This window comes from Macaca thibetana, chromosome 12, assembly GCF_024542745.1.
Source record: "Macaca thibetana thibetana isolate TM-01 chromosome 12, ASM2454274v1, whole genome shotgun sequence".
Classification (NCBI taxonomy): domain Eukaryota; kingdom Metazoa; phylum Chordata; class Mammalia; order Primates; family Cercopithecidae; genus Macaca; species Macaca thibetana.
Window position 1 is genome coordinate 41227812 of NC_065589.1, and position 18145 is coordinate 41245956.

General features: G+C 37.8%; 1 protein-coding gene across 4 annotated transcripts in view; it reads left to right on the top strand.

Moving 5' to 3' along the window:
- Positions 1–18145, top strand: part of C2CD6 (C2 calcium dependent domain containing 6) — a 172876-nt gene that overhangs the window by 117414 nt on the left and 37317 nt on the right. For all 4 annotated transcript variants that reach the window (XM_050750612.1, XM_050750615.1, XM_050750616.1 and 1 more), the window contains exons 14-15: positions 804–861; positions 9702–9760. In XM_050750612.1, coding sequence (XP_050606569.1) covers positions 804–861; positions 9702–9760 — 117 coding nt within the window. The remainder of the gene's footprint in view (positions 1–803; positions 862–9701; positions 9761–18145) is intronic.

Consider the following 18145-nt stretch of genomic DNA (forward strand, 5'->3'; position numbering starts at 1 on the left):
TCTGTTTTTCTATGTCTTTTAATTTTTTGGTGAAAATTGGGCATTTTAAATATTATAATGTGGTAACTCTGAAAATATCCCCCTTCCCCAGGGGTTGCTATTGTTGATCATTGAGGGCTACAATTACCTTTTTAATGACTTATGTAAACTATTTTTTGCAAAGACTGTATTCTTTGTTTGTGGTGGGTCTGTGATCTGATCCATCATCTAAGTGATCAGCCAGTGAACTGACAGAGCTTTCCACAAACACCAGAATTCATCCACCCCCTTTTTTTTTTTATTAAGCAGTGCCCTGTTAGCTACAAGTTTTGGATTATATTCTGGAGTTCTGAGATCATTGATCTGTCAGTCATTGACAGTTTATATTTATATCCGTGGAGGGACTGATTTTTGGACATCCTATTCCATCATTTTCTATGATGTCACTTACATCTTCTTTTTTGATAAATTTTTCCTTTGATATTAATCTTTTTGTTTTCATATATTCTTTCAATTACTATTTTTGTTTCCTGGGGCTCAGGGAATAAGAGGTTCATGACATGTGAAGTAATTATGTGTTTTCTTTTAATGCTTGACGTTTCCTAACTTGACAACCTGCTAATACATTTCATCCATGCATATATCTCACTATCTCCCAGTTGCACAGGTTAAATTGTAAATAAATTCTACTCCTTATATAAGAGAAAGCAAAGTTAGAACATTCAATCTCATTTTATCATTTATAACCAACAATAATACTAAGTTTAAAAACTATATCGATATTTAATTATTTCTATTCACTTTCTCTTCTGTTTTAATTTCAGGATCCATATTTTCCACCTCAAAAAATGAGTGAATATGTAATGGACCCTCATATTGTAGGTAAGATGTCATTTATATATAAATTATTGTAATTTTTGTAAACTTCAGTAAAATTGGGAATATGAATTCATATAAAATAATTACCATCAAGACCTTCTTTCAAAAGGTAAATTACACTATGATGACTTTTGATTATTGGCATGAAAACCTGTGGAATTACAGTGTCAGCAGAAAACCAAGGAAAGCAAAATACAGGTGGCCTTAAAATCTGGAAACCTAGATATTTTACCAGTTTTATGATATTAGTAAACCAATTATTACATTTATTTATCTGTGTTTCCAAACTTTTTGTCTGCACCATGAATCTTTCTAGTCAGAAGTTTTCTCTAATTCAAGAAGTTGTTCAGTGACCTTATGAAGACACATTTAATGTATCACCCAGCATCATAATAAAAATATTTAACAACCAATATAGCATAAGCCTGGCAAACCAGATTACACAGTTCTGTTGGATGAGTTCTGGAGACCCACTGCTGTGCCATGTTAGAGTTGAGGGAAATGGAAGATTCCTAAGGGAATCAAGGTAGTCAGGACAATATATGTAAGGTGACACTTGAATATCTTGCGGTAGCAACTTTTTTTGTTTGTTTAAGTTCTGGGATACATGTGCAGAACATGCAGGTTTGTTACATAGGTATGCATTTGCCATGGTGGTTTGCTGCACCCATCGACCTGTCATCTAGGTTTTAAGCCCTGCATGCATGAGGTATTTGTCCTAATTCTCTCTCACCCCTTGCCCCCCACCCATTGACAGGCCCTGGTGTGTGATGTTCCCCTCCCTGTGTCCATTTGTTCTCCCTGTTCAACTCCCAGTTATGATGAGAACATGCAGTGTTTGGTTTTCCGTTCCTGTGTTAGTTTGCTGAGGATGATGGTTTCCAGCTTCATCCATGTCCCTACAAAGGACATGAACCCATTCTTTTTCATGACTGCATAGTATTCCATGGTATATATGTACCACATTTTCTTTATCCAGTCTATCATTGATGGGCATTTGGGTTAGTTCCAAGTCTTTGCTATTATAAATAGTGCTGCAATAAACATGCCATGTGCATGTGTTTTTATAGTAGAATGATTTATAATCCTTTGGGTATATACCCGGTAATGGGATTGCTGGGTCAAATGGTATTTCTGGTGCTAGATCCTTGAGGAATTGCCACACTGTCTTCCACAATGGTTGAACTAGTTTACACTCCCACCAACAGTGTAAAAGCATTCCTATTTCTCCACAGCCTCACCAGCATCTGTTGTCTCCTGACTTTTTAATGATTGCCATTCTAACTAGCATGAGATGGTATCTCATTGTGGTTTTGACTTGCATTTCTCTAATCATCAGTGATGATGAGCTTTTTTTCATGTTTGTTGGCTGCATAAATGTCTTCTTTTGAGAAGTGTCTGTTCATATCCTTCGCCCACTTTTTGATGGGGTTGTTTTTTTTTTTTGTAAATTTAAGTTCCTTGTAGATTCTGGATATTAGACCTTGTCAGATGGATAGATTGCAAAAATTTTCTCCCATTCTGTAGGTTGCCTGTTCACTCTGATGATAGTTTCTTTTGCTGTGCAGAAGTTCTTTAGTTTAATTAGATCCTATTTGTCAATTTTGGCTTTCATTGCAATTGCTTTTGGTGTTTTAGTCATGAAGTGACTATGTCCTGAATGGTACTGCCTAGGTTTTCTTCTAGGGTTTTTATGGTTTTAGGTCTTACATTTAAGTCTTTAATCCCTCTTGAGTTAATTTTTGTATAAGGTGTAAGGAAAGGATCCACTTTCTGTTTTCTGCATATGGCTAGCCAGTTTTCCCAGCACAATTTATTAAATAGGGAATCCTTTCCCCGTTGCTTGTTTTTGTCAGGTTTGTTGAATATCAGATGGTTGTAGATGTGTGGTATTATTTCTGAGGTCTCTATTCTGTTCCATTGGTCTATATATCTGTTTTGGTACCAGTACCATGCTGTTTTGGTCACTGTAGCCTTGTAGTATAGTTTGAAGTAGGTAGCATGATGCCTCTAGCTTTGTTCTTTTTGCTTAGGATTTTCTTGGCTATATGGGCTCTTTTTCAGTTCCATATTAAATTTAATTTTTTTTTCTAATTCTGCAAAGAAAGTCTATGGTAGCTTGATGGGAATAGCATTGAATCTGTCAATTGCTTTGGGCAGTATGGCCATTTTCATGGTATTGATTTTTCCTATCCATGAGCATGGAATGTTTTTCCATTTGTTATGTCCTCTCTTATTTCCTTGAGCAGTGGTTTGTAGTTTTCCTTGAAGAGGTCCTCACATCCCTTGTAAGTTGTATTCCTAAGTATTTTATTCTCTTTCTAGCAATTGTGAATGGGATTTCCCTCATGATTTGGCTCTCTGCTTGTCTATTATTGGTGTATAGGAATGCTTGTGATTTTTGCACATTGATTTTGTATACTGAGACATTGCTGAAGTTGATTATCAGCTTAAGGAGTTTGTGGGCTGAGATGATGGGGTTTTCTAAATATACAATCATGTCATCTGTAAACAGAAACAATTTGACTTCCTCTCTTCCTATTTGAATACCTTTATTTCTTTCTCTTGCCTGATTGCCCTGGCCAGAACTTCTAATACTATGTTGAATAGGAGTGGTGAGAGAGGGCATCCTTGTCTTGTGCCCATTTTCAAAGGGTATGGTTCCAGCTTTTGCCCATTCAGTATGATATTGGCTATGGGTTTACCATAAATAGCTCTTATTATTTTGAGGTCCATCAATACCTAGTTTATTGAGAGTTTTTAGCATGAAGGGTGTTGAATTTTATTGAAGGCCTTTTCTGCATCTATTGAGATAATCATGTGGTTTTTGTCACTGGTTCTGTTTGAGGTAGCAACTTTTTACCAATTAGTGTAACAGTGTTTTACTATTCTTGCAGTTGGGACTGTCACAAGTGTGTAGTGACTGGATAACCATTTAGAGCAGACTGAAGTAATCTAGTTAAAATGAAGAGAAAATAATAAGATAGCTGAAACACCACTTGCTATAGAAGGAAGATGATCAAGCAATCATATATCATTGTAAGCATTATAAGCATTCTTGAGTTATAGAGAGAACATTCCAATTAAGGACTTATGGGTAAAAGAATCAAAGGAAAATACGGTTGAGAAGTATAGTTTTAGAATAAAGTTCCCAACTGGAAATTTTAGCTTAGCTTGAATAGTAGAATGCAGAGAAATAAAGGATTTTTAATATGATTAGAATTTAATGGTTTAGCCATATTCATACATCTGTTTCATACAGTAATGCCAGTTCTAAGAACATACATTGGGATGCAGAAAGCTATTTTAGAATGTAGGATGTCAGTCTCAGGAACTAACACTTTAAATGCTAGGAAAATTTTAAGGTATTTAATCCCCAGTGATTCTGGTGAGAGCTCAGAAAAGGAAGAGAGCTGTATGAAAAGTCTGAAACTTCTTAGGGATTACATAAGTGGTTGTTATGAGAATGATGGTCGAAATACAGACTGGAAAGGCAATTCTGATGAGGTTTCAGATAGGAATGAGGAACCAGGTATTGGAAACTGGAGTAAAGGTTATCCTGTTATAAAGTGGCAGAGAACTTAGCTAAATTGTCTCCATGCCTGAGGGCTTTATAGAAGGCAGAATTAAGAGTGATGAACAAGGCTATTTGGTGAAAGAAATTTCTAAGCAAAACATTGAAGGAGCTTCATGATTTCTTTTAACTGCATATAGTAGAATGTAAGAGAAGATAAATGATTTAAAGATAAAATTTATAATTAAAAGGGAAGCAGAAAGGAAATATTTTAAAAATTCACAGCCCAGCCAATGTAAAGAATGGAAATGTATGTTTAGGAAAGCAAACCAAAGGTGTTGCCAGGTTGCTGTTTGCTAACAAAATTAGCATGACTAGTAGGGAGCCAGGTGATATTCATCAAGAAAACGGAAGAATGGCCCAGAAGGCATTTCAGGGATCTTAAAGGCAAACTAGGAACTTGAGGGCAAGGTTTCCAGAGAGGAGCCCATGGGACCTCAACATTCACTCTCTGTGCCATCTCAGGTGGCTTATCCCCACATTTTAGCAAAGGCCTTCTTGGACACCCTAGCAGTGGCTTAAGCCAACCTGGGTGCAGCTCCTGTTTTCACTCCACAGAGTACAGTGGTAAGTCTTGGTGGCATTCATATGATGCTAATTCTGCAGGTGCACAGAGTTCATGAGCTACCTCCACCTAGATTTCAAAGGATATTGTGGACAGCCTGGGGACCCCAGGCAGAAACTTGTCGCAGGGGTCGAGCTTTTGTAGAGAGCTACAGTGAGGGCAATGTCCAGCAGAAAGGTGACGTTTGGGCTCTTACAGAGACATCAGAACTGTAGAGCTACTCACGTGCAACGCCAGCCTGGGGGAGCTGCTGGCAGAAGACCCTAACCCATTAGAGCTGCTATTTGGGTTAAGCCTAGCAAAGCTGTGGGAATGCAGCTGCCTGAGGCCTTAGGGACCCAACTGCTGCCCCAGTGTGCCCAGAAGGTGGAACATGGAGTCAAGAAAGATTATTCTGGAGGCTTAACATTTGATGTGCACTCCATTGGATTTTGGACTTACTTATGAGCATTAACCTCTTTCTTCTTGTCTATTCCTCCCTTTTGCAATGAGAATGTCTCTTTCATGCCTGTCCCACCATTGTATTTTAGAAACAGGTAACTTGTTTAATTTCACAGGCTGACAGCTAGAAGGGAATTTATCTCACGATAAATTGTGTCTGACTTTTGCCCATATCTGATTTTGATGAGACTATGGACTCTTGAGTTGGTGCTGGAATGAGTTAGGAATTTGTAGCTATTGGGATGGAATGAATGTATTTTGCATGTAAGAAGAACATGAGTTTTGGAGGGCCAGGGGTAGAATGTTATGGTTTGAATAGATCCCTCAAAAGCATGTGTTGGAAATGTAATGCCCAATGCAACAGTGTTGGGAGGTGGGACCTTTAAGAGGTGATTAGTTCAAGAGATCTTCACCCTTATGACTGGATTAATGCCATTATCACAGGAGTGGATTATCAGCAAGCATGTGTTCCTTATAAAGGATGCATTTGGCCCTATTTATCTCTTGTCCTCTTGCCTTCCACCAAGGGAATAACACTGTCAGAAGGCCATTGCCAGATGCTGGCACCTTGATATTGGACTATCCAGCTTCTAAAACTGTAGAAATAAATTTCTGTTCCTTATAAAATACCCAGTCTCAGATATTCTTTATGGCAGCACAGAACAGATGAAGATAGATACCCATAAAGCTTTTGTTCTAATATCCTTTGGATTCTTCAAACCATAGGCAGACTTTTGGAGTAAATCTGATAGAATAAGCTCCTTATTCTATTATTTCCAACTACTCATTGTAAGGGGGAAGTTATTCTACCAAATAATTAAAAAGGTTAATGAGGGTATAAAGTAGATCGCATCCCTGCTTTACCACTAACTAGTTCTGTGACCTTAGACAATCATTTGTCTTGTAAAAGCATTACTTTCCCAATTTTCAAAATAAGAGTAAACTAGATACCAAGAATAAATATTTCAATGCTTCTTTGTAATTGCATTATATTGCCTTATTTGGTCTTTAAAACTTTGTATATGCTACACATAGATTAAATTATTTAATTTTCATCCAACCCTGTGAGGTTGACACTGTGAATTTCCTTTTACGTATGAGGCAACAAAGACATTTTGGAAAGTCTGAGTAATTTGAAAATTTATAAAAGATGTATATGAAACAAGCCAGTTGTCCAGTTTCCTCTGAAGAGTCTTTGTAAGCAATGTCCAATCTATGGTGTATCTAAAATTTAAAATAAATACTTGGGAGGGGAAAACAGGGCCTGTTTTCTTACTGCCCACCACTATCTTGCTCTTGGGCAGCTCATTAACTTTTCTGGAATTTTTCTCATCTTTAAAATGAGAGAGGTAGTTTCAAGAGTGTTGGATTGTCTGTTACTCTAAACATCTATATTCCTAGAATTATATCTGAACAGAGCCTTTAAAAACTATATAAATAAGATTTCAAAATATATATGTAAAATTTTTTTTGTCATACGTTGCATTATACTTTTCCATTTACTTATGCAGACCAGTCTTATACAATTAACCCAATAAATTAGATACATTATATAATTATATTACATAAAATGTATTTATGTTATATAAAATGAAATCAATGCATTAAAGAGTTTAGTAGCGCTCACATCACACTCTCATTGATTCCTAGAATTATCATTACCTGTAAGCAAATTAGAGGCGTGTGCCTAGTCCAGTTACTTTGAAGCTACTTTCATAAAGACCCTCTGACTCCTAGTATTTATGCACATATTATTTTAGCCTAGGCTGACAGTATTCATGCACGTGTATTTTAGCCTAGGCTGACAATTTTTCATTGAAGATCTTGGTCATTCCACTCCCCGCTTTGTCATTATCTTACTTTGTTACATAAGGTTCCTCTCTAGGGACGTGAATTTAATTCTTTAGGAAATCCAGAATTATTCATGAAAGACATCTAGAATGTAAACTCTCTGCACAGCTTTACGGAGTTGGGTCTCTATAGCAAATGTGTGATGGAAGATTACCCAAATGACTGTTAGAAGACAGGCTAAAATGAGGTAGCTCCAAGAAAGATAAGGAAAGCCATTTTTTTATTACTTCCAGTGAAGCACAGCTTTGAATAATGTACATAATCTTTAGCAGTCACAGAAAAGGATAGAAGCACCAGGAGTTCAATGATAAGATTTCTAAAATTTTTTTTGATTTTTTGATTTATTTTTTGAACTAATATTAAGAGCCAGAGTCAAAACTAGAAGTACTAGATACAAACATTTACTATAATCTGTCTACAAGAGTGTATCTTCTGTACATAAAAGTACAGAGCATGGTGACATTTAACTTTAATCACTTAATGTATGCATTTCAACATTACTACTGAACATAGTAGTTGGTTATTAGGTGACAGATCCAGTGGTGTAATGTGCCAAGTGTTAGAGGATAGGGGGTAGTAATGATAGCAATGTCGACCTGAAAGGAAAAAGTGAAGGCAAAATTATATTGGTAGACAATCTATTTGGGCCAAGCTTGAGGACAGCAACCCAGGAGCATAGACTCAAGTTGCCCTGAATATACACTCCAATTAGCAGCAGTTACAAGGGTATTTTTAAAGGAAAAGAAGAGGTAGTTTCTAAGTTGTTTACCAAAAATTTCCATTAAGATAACATAAGGTATAGATTGGCTATACATTTTTTGTTTGTATTACAAATTTCTGAAACATGAAGATAACAAGTGAGGGAGCTAACCAGTAACAAAATTACTTTAAGCAATTGCCCCCAGGCATGGGTGTGGAAGTGGGGTGGTGGGGGGTGGGGGTCATGACTGAAGTCCCATATTCATGTTTCTCTGGGCCTAATAAATCTTTCTTACCTTACATAGCTCAGACTCTGACCCATTTTTCTTTTCTCAGTAACAATATCAACAAAATTATATTTATTTTGTGCTGCTTATATTCCAGACACAGTGTTATTATATGCCTTAACCTTCTCAACTGAAGAATCACAATGTTCATAAATTTTGGAAAAAAGAGCTTTATTTCTTAAAAAGGGTTGCAGCCTGTAGGTTGGCCAACCACGTACTGGGAAGCATAGCCTTGGGCAGAAGCTGGAAGCAGACACTTTTTTTTTTTTTTTTGAGACAGAGTCTTGCTTTGTCACCCAGGCTAGAGTGCAATGGCATGATCTCGGCCCTCTGCAACCTCTGCCTCCCAGGCTCAAGTGATTCTCCTGCCTCAGCCTCCTGAGTAGCTGGGACTACAGGTGCGCGCCACCACACCCAGCTAATTTTTGTATTTTTAGTAGAGACAGGGTTTCACCATGTTGGCCAGAATGGTCTCAATCTCTTGACCTCGGGTTCCACCCACCTCGGCCTCCCAAAGTGCTGGGATTACAGGCCCATGAGCCACCGTGCCCAGCCTGAAGCAGGCACTTTGAGAGAGGAAAGGATGAGAGAGGAATTTATGCTAAACAAGTAGGCTATATATTTAACAAGTTATAGGAGGAGCTATGAATATTAATGACAAGTGGGACATGTGCATGCATAGTAAGCAAACATACATGTTACATTCTTCCTATGTTCACGTTGGGCTGGAGACTTAACATTTAAATGCATTAAGATTAGACTCCGTACATCAAAAGTTGAAATGGAGGACAGAGGGGCATCCTGTGTGCAGTCTCTGTAAACTGGCCAGAACCAGCCCATGGTGTTGGTGGGGGTGGCGGGGGGGGTAGTCTCTTACCAAGAAAGAATGCCGATCAGTTGCTGTGTCAAAATTACAAAGGGAGGGGCAACAACAGGCAGCTGGCTGAAATCAGCGGGAGAATAAATCTTCTGAAAGGGCCGGTTTCTGTTTAACCATTAGGAAAGAAAGCCTAATGGTGGTTAGCAAAGGAAGGGGTATAACAAGGCATGACCAACCTCCCATCCCATCATGGCTGGGAACTCAGTTTTTAAGGTTTATCTGGGGTCCACTGGCCAAGAGGGGGTCTGCTCAGTTGGTTGCAGGGCTGAGGATTTAATTTTTGTTTCTTACCCATTAAATCACACAACAACCTTATAGGGAGGATCTTTGTCTTTTGACAAATGAGGAAACCAAGGCTGAAGGAGGCCAAATGACTTGTCCAAAGTTAGTCACATAGTCACAGAAACTGTGTCTAAGCAGTCTCCTCCAGAGCCTGTGCTCTTAACTGTGCTCTCATAATCACTAAAGATGTGTCTGTAAAATACACTTGTCAAATGCCACAAGTGCCAGCTTATTTACATAATCATTTTCTTCATTCTTTTTCAGATGGGTTAATACAAGAGAAACCCTACAGACCGAGAAATATAAATAGAAAGGGAAAAGCAGTAAGTAGATTGATATATCCCTTAAAAACCACTTTTAGCATTTTACATTGTTTTGAATTAATATTTGCTGACAGTATTCTGCCAAAAAGTACATTCTTTATTATTATACATTTATACATTGATTGTAAATCAACTTTATCATATATTTTATAGTTACTTATAAATTTATAAATTATTATAAAGTAATACAAATGTAACATCAACTTTCGGCTACACTACTTGTTGCTTCTACCTCCCCCCAAATAGTTATTGCTTAATAGGCAAACCACAATAAAACTGGAAAAGCACAGGCTATGGCTGCCCATCTACTGGGACATGAGCAATTTTAAAGAAGCCACTTTTCTCATCCCAATTTCCCATTAATACTTAAAGTTAACGATTTTGGATTTCATTCTTTGAACTTTGAAAATGTTTAACTGTTCAAGAGTCAGTTGTCTAAATGCCATGCCAGGCTAACAGCAATAAGTATTTCAGAAATGGAATAGGAATGTGTAGCTTGAGATGAAGATCAGGCAAGAAAGAAATATTTTAATGACAAATAAGAGAAAGAAAATGGTCTACCTCGTATTTTGCACTCAGAAGGCAAGAACCATGCTCATACGGTGGAGAAAACTCCAAGCACCGAAAGAAGTGTCAGTGCTTTCTTGTAATTTTTAATGATTAACTTTCTTAATCTAAGAAATCAGAACCCTATGCTAATACTCTTGTAGAGAGTAAGATTTGATATAAGAATTTCTTGGACTTCATGCAATAGGCTTTAGTCACTTTAAAGAGCAATTCCAAATTTTTCAGAATATTACTGATCCTACAATTCAGTCCAGTTATCCCATAAGCCATTAAGTGTTGTGGAAATTTTAATGTTTTGGTGCTTACACTATTTATTCCAGACTGACTCATACCTCTAAAAATAGTATGAGAATTCCATCAGATTATGTGGCCAAACTTTTATTTAGAAAAAAAAAAATCACATACCTATAAGGTACTAGGTTGTTACAGAAGGAGCACAAGATTTCAAACCTGAAGACCCGGATTCTGGCACCAGTCTCTTCATTATTTATAAAACATTTATGGAAATACATACTATATAGCAGACACCATGCCAGTTAATATTTAAAGAGACTATGCTACATAATGGGTACCATGTTAAGCTTTTTATGGCCATTATTTTATGTAATCCTTACAAAAAATGGGCATTATTATTATTTTCATTTTGCAGAGGAGAAAACTGAGTCTCAGTGAAATTAGATAACTTGTATAAGGTCACAATCAGTAAGAAAGTTGGAATTTGACCCTAGAGTGCATAAAATTAATGTACTTATCTCCTGATCCCCGACCTTCAGAAATTAAAAATATATTAGTGAATGTGGTTGACGGAAAAGTAGGCACAGAATTACAGCTATACTAGATGGAGGCACAGGGTGCTTTAGGAGCATCCTATGAAAAACACACTTAACAGGAACCTGGCAGAAGAGGGAGGGTAGAGGTTGGTAATGAAAGGCCTTTTTAAACAAAAAAAGGTGATTCAATGAAACAACATATGTAAAATATTTTCCAGTGCCTTGCATATACAATACGCATTGTTTTGGCTGAATTCACCTGAAGTCTCATAGCAGTAGCATTCTCAGGACCATTCAAACAACTAATATTTTAATAGCATCATTGAGCTGGAAGACTTGAGATTTTATGTCTATTCCAATTCAATATATTTTTACAAAGATAAATTTTATCAGAAAAATGCAGCTCTAGGGTCTCCAAGAGACTCAGAGACACCTAAAAAAGTATAAACCATCTCCTAAATGCCAGTGTACCAAAATCTTCAATCATAGTTGTCATTCTTCTCCACCAGAATGTAAGCTCCTTGAGAGCTAGGAGATTGTGTGTTTTGTATTCCCCAGCATCTGGAACAGTGTCAGATACTTTAGCATTCAACAAGTACTTTTTGAATGAGTACCTACTATGTGTCAGGCACTATGGATACAAAAATGAAAATAATACAGCCTTTGACTTCAAAGACCTTACAGCCAGATAGAGGAAAATATGTACTTGGAGCAATCAGTAATATATCAGTATTATATCGGTAATATAATTGTTCTAAAAGGAGATACAAAGAATGGTAGGTATAGGCAAAGTAGTACCTGTTATTAAAGATTATCTGACAGTTGGCTTGAGATTGGGCCTGACTCCATATTAACTATGGCAACTCAGGTGCTTTGGCACATTACCACCTGTTTAGTTCACTGCTATAACCAAAATACCATAAAGTGGGTGGTTTATAAACAACAGAAATTTATTTTTCACATTTCTGGAGGCTGGGAAGTCTAAGACCAAGGGCTCCTGCATTTTCAGTGTCTGGCGAGGGCGCACTTCCTAGTTTACAGACTGCTATGTTCTTGCTGTGCCTTCACATGGTGGAAGGGGTAAAAGAGTTCTCTGGGGTCTCTTTTATAAGGACAGTAATCCCACTCATGAGGGCTCTGCCCTTATGACCTAATCAGCTTCCACAGGCCCTACCTCCAAATACCATCACATTGGGGATTAGGTTATCAACATTACTTTTGGGTGACATAAGCATAGAAGAAACATTCTCATTGCAAAAGGGAGAAGTAGGAAAGAAAAAAAGGAGTAACAAGTCCCAAGTAGGTCCAAACTACAAGGCAAACTCTGAGATCTTAAGGCTTGAGAATAATTCTCTTTAGCTCAGTGTTCTAGGACAAAAGTCCTGCCTTCTGGACTCACTGTGGTGGGAGTCTTGCCTTATGGACCCACTTGGATAGAGATCCTGCCCCAACACCTTTACTAGGCAGGGATGGGACCCCCCAGGCTCCAGGCAGCTCTGCTCCCATGGCTTTGGGTGACTGCACTCCCACAGCTTTGGGCAGGGGCTCCATCTGACCTGTCAAAATTGAGGAAATGGTCTCCCCTTTTGAAACTGAGGAAGCAGCCCTGATGATCTCTGAATTGCCTTTGGGGTTGTTTTTTCCTTTGTCTTGAAGAGTAGTGCCTGGCTTCTGTTGAGATGACTGATGAAGTCTGTGCTTCACACTTACATTAATCTTTTTATTAAATGGTTGCTTGGCTATACCCTTAGCATTGTCTCCCAAACATGCTTTCTCATTTTTTGCAATATGGATAGCTTAAGAATTCACCAAATCTTTAAGTTCTAGTTTCTTTTTGCCTAACAAGTCTATCTTTAAGTGATGTCTTTCCTCTCACATTTTACAATAAGCATTCAGGATGACCCAAGCCATACCTTCAACACTTTGCTTAGAAATTGCTGCAGCCAAATACAGTCATCCCCTCTGCTCCACAGGGCATACATTTCAACATCCCCAGTGGATTCCTGAAACCACAGATTTTACCAGACATTATATGCTTTATGTTTTTTGTATACATACATATCTATGATGAAGTTTACTTTATAAATTAGGCATGGTAAGAAGTTAACAACATCTAATAATAAAATAGAACAATTATAATATACTGTAATATAAGTTATATGAATGTGGTCTCTTTCTCTCAAAATGTCTCATTGTGCTATACTCACCCTTCTCCTTGAGATGAAGTAAGATGATAAAAGATGGGTACCAAGTGATTAATGGCTGGGTAGTGTATACAGCATGGATGTGCTGGACAAAGGGATTGTTCCCATCCTGGGCAGGATGGGGTAGGATGTAGTGGGATGCCATGAGACTTCAACACATTACTCAGAGAAACTAGACTTCAGTGCAAAAAAAATAGCCAAAAAGAGGAATGCTATATAATAATAATATTATCAATTCACAAAGAAGACATAATAATCCTAAAGCAACAGAGCCTGGAAATGCATAAGCCAAAATCCAATAGAGCTGAAAGAGGAAATAAAATCCTCAATTATAATTGGGGATATCAACACCCACTCTCAGCAATTTATGGAACTACTAGGCAGAAAATCAAGTATAAAAAAGGCTGGAATAACACAGTCAACTAATAAGATCTGACACTCTGCCCAACAATATAGCAGATATACATTGTCTTCACATGCTCATGGAACATTCACCAAGATAGACCATATCCTGGGTCATAAAACAAAGTTCAGCAAATGTAGAATAATTAAAACCACATGAAGTATGTTAATTAACCATAATGGAATATAAAGGAATTCAAAGGATTTGGGGGATGGTCAAGGAAAAAACTATGGCCGTGAAGTGGCAGTGGTACACAAAACTTTATTTGGATGATGCTTTGACAGGTTCACAAGCTGGAGTAGTCCCTTATGGCATGAGACTATCCAGAAGTGATAGCATGGGGTAGAGAAGAGCACCACTCAGAAGGCAAGGAAATTCCTAGGGGAGAAGAGTGTCAGAAAAAAGGGTTACACATCTACATGCTTTCACTCAGTAACCTGGCAGGGAGTCTCTAGATCACAGAGCTCCAATGGGCAGCAGAGGTCTGGGGCCTTTATATTCCTAAGTTTTATCTAATCTATGGCTAGCAGATGCTGGGCACAGTTCTGTGGGGCATGCAAAGCAGGTAGTCTCAATAGCCAAAAATATGCTTATTTGTGTTATATTTAAAACAATTTGATACATACAAATTTTAGTCTTCTGTTAACAGGCTTATGAGATAATGAGTCTCAGCCTGCCATGAAGAAGTAAACTCTATTAGTTAGTTTTTACACTGCTATAAAGAACTACCTGAGACTGGGTAATTTTTAAAGAGAAGAGATTTAATTGACTCTCAGTTCCACATGGCTGGGGAGGCCTCAGGAAACTTACAATCATGGCAGAAGGCAAAGGAGAAGCAAGCACCTTCACAAGGTGGCAGGAGACACAGCAAGGGGGGAAGTGCCATTCTTTTAAACCATCACATCTCATGAGAACTTAACTATCACAAGAACAGCATGGGGGGAACCACCCGTATGATCCAGTTTCCTCCCACCGGGCCCCTCCCCAACACATGAGGATTACAATTCAAGATGAGATTTGGATGGGGACACAGAGATAAACCATATCAACAGCCTAAGTGTCAGGAGACAAGGGAAAAATATACGGAGACATCTTTGTCTCCTTTATATAACATGGAATCAAAATCAATAACAAGGATAACAGGAAAATCTCCAATATTTGGCAATTAAACAAGTATACAGTTCTAAATAATTCTTGGGGCAAAGAGGAAGTCTCAAATGGAGTAAAAGGAACATAGAACTCAATAAAAATGGAAATACCATGTATGGAAATTTGCAGGACACAGCTGAAACAATGTTGAAGAAAGTGTATTACATTAAATGCGTATACCAGAAAGGTAAATTCTCAAATCAGTAAGTTCCCACCTCAACTACTTAGAAAAAGAACAGCAAAACAAACTCCAAGCCTAGAGAAGAAAATAATATAAGAGCAGAAATCAATGAAACTGAAATTAAAAAGCTATTAAGGAAAATTAATAACGCCAAAAAATCTGGTTCTTCAATATAATCAGTAAAATCGATAAACCTCTAGCAAGAATTAAAATGATTAAAAAAGATACAAATTACCAGTATCAAGAATGAAATAATATATCGCTGCAGAGTTTGCAATCATTAAAAAGATAATAAGAGAATAATACAGATAACTCTATGCTCATAAATATGACAACTTAGAGGAAATGGACTAAGTCCTGGAAAACCATAAACTACCTAAACTACCTCGACCAAGACGAAGTAGACAAACAATAGTTCTATGGCCACTGAAGAAATTGAATTGGGCCAGGCACAGTGGCTCATGCCTGTAATCCCAGCACTTTTGGGAGGCCGAGGTGGGAGGATCACCTGAGGAGTTTGAAATCAGCCTGACCAACATGGTGAAACCCCATCTCTACTAAAAATACAAAAATTAGCCAGGTGTGGTGGCGGGCGCCTTTAATGTCAGCTACTCGGCAGGCTGAGGCACGAGAATCGCTTGAACTCAGGAAGCAGAGGTTGCAGTGAGCCAGGATCATGCTACTGCACTCCAGCCTGGGTGACAGAATGAGACTCCGTCGCAAAAAATGGTAACTTAAAAGCTTCTGGAACAGAAATCACCAATTTTACACAATCTATTCCAAAAAACATAAAAGGAGGGAACATTTCCCAACTCATTTTGTGAGGCTAATAACACTGTAATAACAAAACAAGATGAAGACAGTGAAAATAAAGAGAATTACAGGCCGGGCACGGTGGCTCACGCCTGAAATCCCAGCACTTTGGGAGGCCGAGGCAGGCAGATCAAGAGGTCAGGAGATCAACACCATCCTGGCTAATGCGGTGAAATCCCGTCTCTACTAAAAATACAAAAAATTAGCTGGGCGTGGTAGCGGGTGCCTGTAGTCCCAGCTACTCAGGAAGCTGAGGCAGGAGAATGGCATGAACCCGGGAGGCAGAGCTTGCAATGAGCCAAGATCGCACCACTGCACTCCAGCCTGGGCAACAGAGCAAGACTCTATCTCAAAAAAAAAAAAAAAAAAAAAAAAAAAAAAAAAAAGAATTACAGACCAGTATGTCTCATGAACTTAGATGCAAAATCCTCAATAAAATATAGGAATGTATAAAAATAATTATACACTATGGCCAAATGAGATTTGCTCTGCATATGCAAGGCTGGTTCAACATTTAAAAATCAATCTGGGTAATCTAATGTATGCACAGACTAAAGGAGTAAAATCATATAATATAAACTGATACAAAAGTTTTTCACAAAATTCAATACTCAATCATGAGTAAAAGCTCTCAACAAACTAGAAATAAGAGGTAACTTTCTCAACTTGATAAAGAGCATCTACAAAAACTCACAGCTTACATCACGCTTAATGTTAAAAAATGGAACACTTTCCCTCTAAGATCAGGAACAGGGCAAAGGTGTATGCTCTTACCACTCTTTCTCAATATAGAAAGGAGATAAAAATTATGCCAACTGGGAAGGAAGAAATAAAACTATTTTCAGATGACATGACTGACTATGCAGAAAACATCACGGAGCCTACAAAAAAACAGTACTACAACGAATAAGTGAATTCAGCAAGATTGAAGGATACAAATTCCATATGCAAAAAATTGATACCATTTCTATAGATTAACAATGAACAGGTGGAAACAAAACTTTAAAACACAATAACATTTACAATAACTCCAAAGAAAACAAAAATACTTACAAATCTAATAAAACATGTATAGAATCTGTATGATAACAATTACAAAATGCTGATGGAAGAAATCCAAGACCTAAGGAAATGGAGGGACATACCGTGTTTCTGGATTGGAAGATTCAACATAATAAAGATGTCAGTTCACTTCAAATTGATGTGTAGATTTAATGCAATTTATATGTATATTATAACTTTTTCTAGACGTAGACAAGATCATGCTAAAATGTTTGTAGAAAAGCACGGACCCTCGGATAGCCAAAACAATCTTTACAAAAGCCTAAAGTGGAAGGAATCACTTTACTTGATATTAAGTAATCAAGAATAAAGGAGAGATAGACACATAGGTCAATGAAACAGAATAGACATCCCAGAGGTAGTCCCCCAAAAGCATGGCCAACTGATTTTTTTTTTTTTTTTTTTTTTTTTTTTTTTTTGAGACAGTTTTGCTCTTGTTGCCCAGGCTGGAGTGCAATGGTGTGATCTCGGCTCACCACAACCTCCACCTCCCAGTTTTAAGCAATTCTCCGGCCTTAGCCTCCTGAGTAGCTGGGATTACAGGCATGCACCACCACACCTGGCTAATTTTGTATTTTCAGTAGAGACGGGGTTTCTCCATGTTGGACAGGCTGGTCTCGAACTCCTGACCTCAGGTGATCCGCCCGCCTTGGCCTCCCAAAGTGCTGCCAACTGATTTTTGACAGTGATGCAAAAGCAATTCAGTGGAGGAAAGACAGCCTTTTCAACAACTGGCACTGGAGCAATTGGACATCCATAGAGAAAAAATGAACTTAAGCCTCATTAAAACAGAATAAAACTAAATAGGGGTGAAATGTGGAACAACTGCTGGTGGGAATTTAAAATTGTAAAATTTTAGCAGTTTTATTTATTTTATTTCATGTATTATTTTTTGAGACAGGGTCTGGCTCTGTCACCTAGGCTGGAGTACAGCGGTGGTATCTCAGCCTCCTAGGCTCAAGCCATCCTCCCATCTCAGTCTCCCGAGTAGCTACAGGTGCATGCTACCATGCTCAGCTAATTTTTGTATTTTTGGTAGAGAAGAGGTTCCACCATATCGTCCAGGCTTTTCTTAAACACCTGAGCTCAAGTGATCTGTCTGCCTCTGCCTTCCAAAGTGCTGGGATAACAAGCATGAACCATATTTTTTATTTTTAACTTTTATTTTAGGTTTGGAGTACATGTTCAGATTTCTTACATAGGTAAATTGTGTGTCACAGGGTTTTCATCAGATTA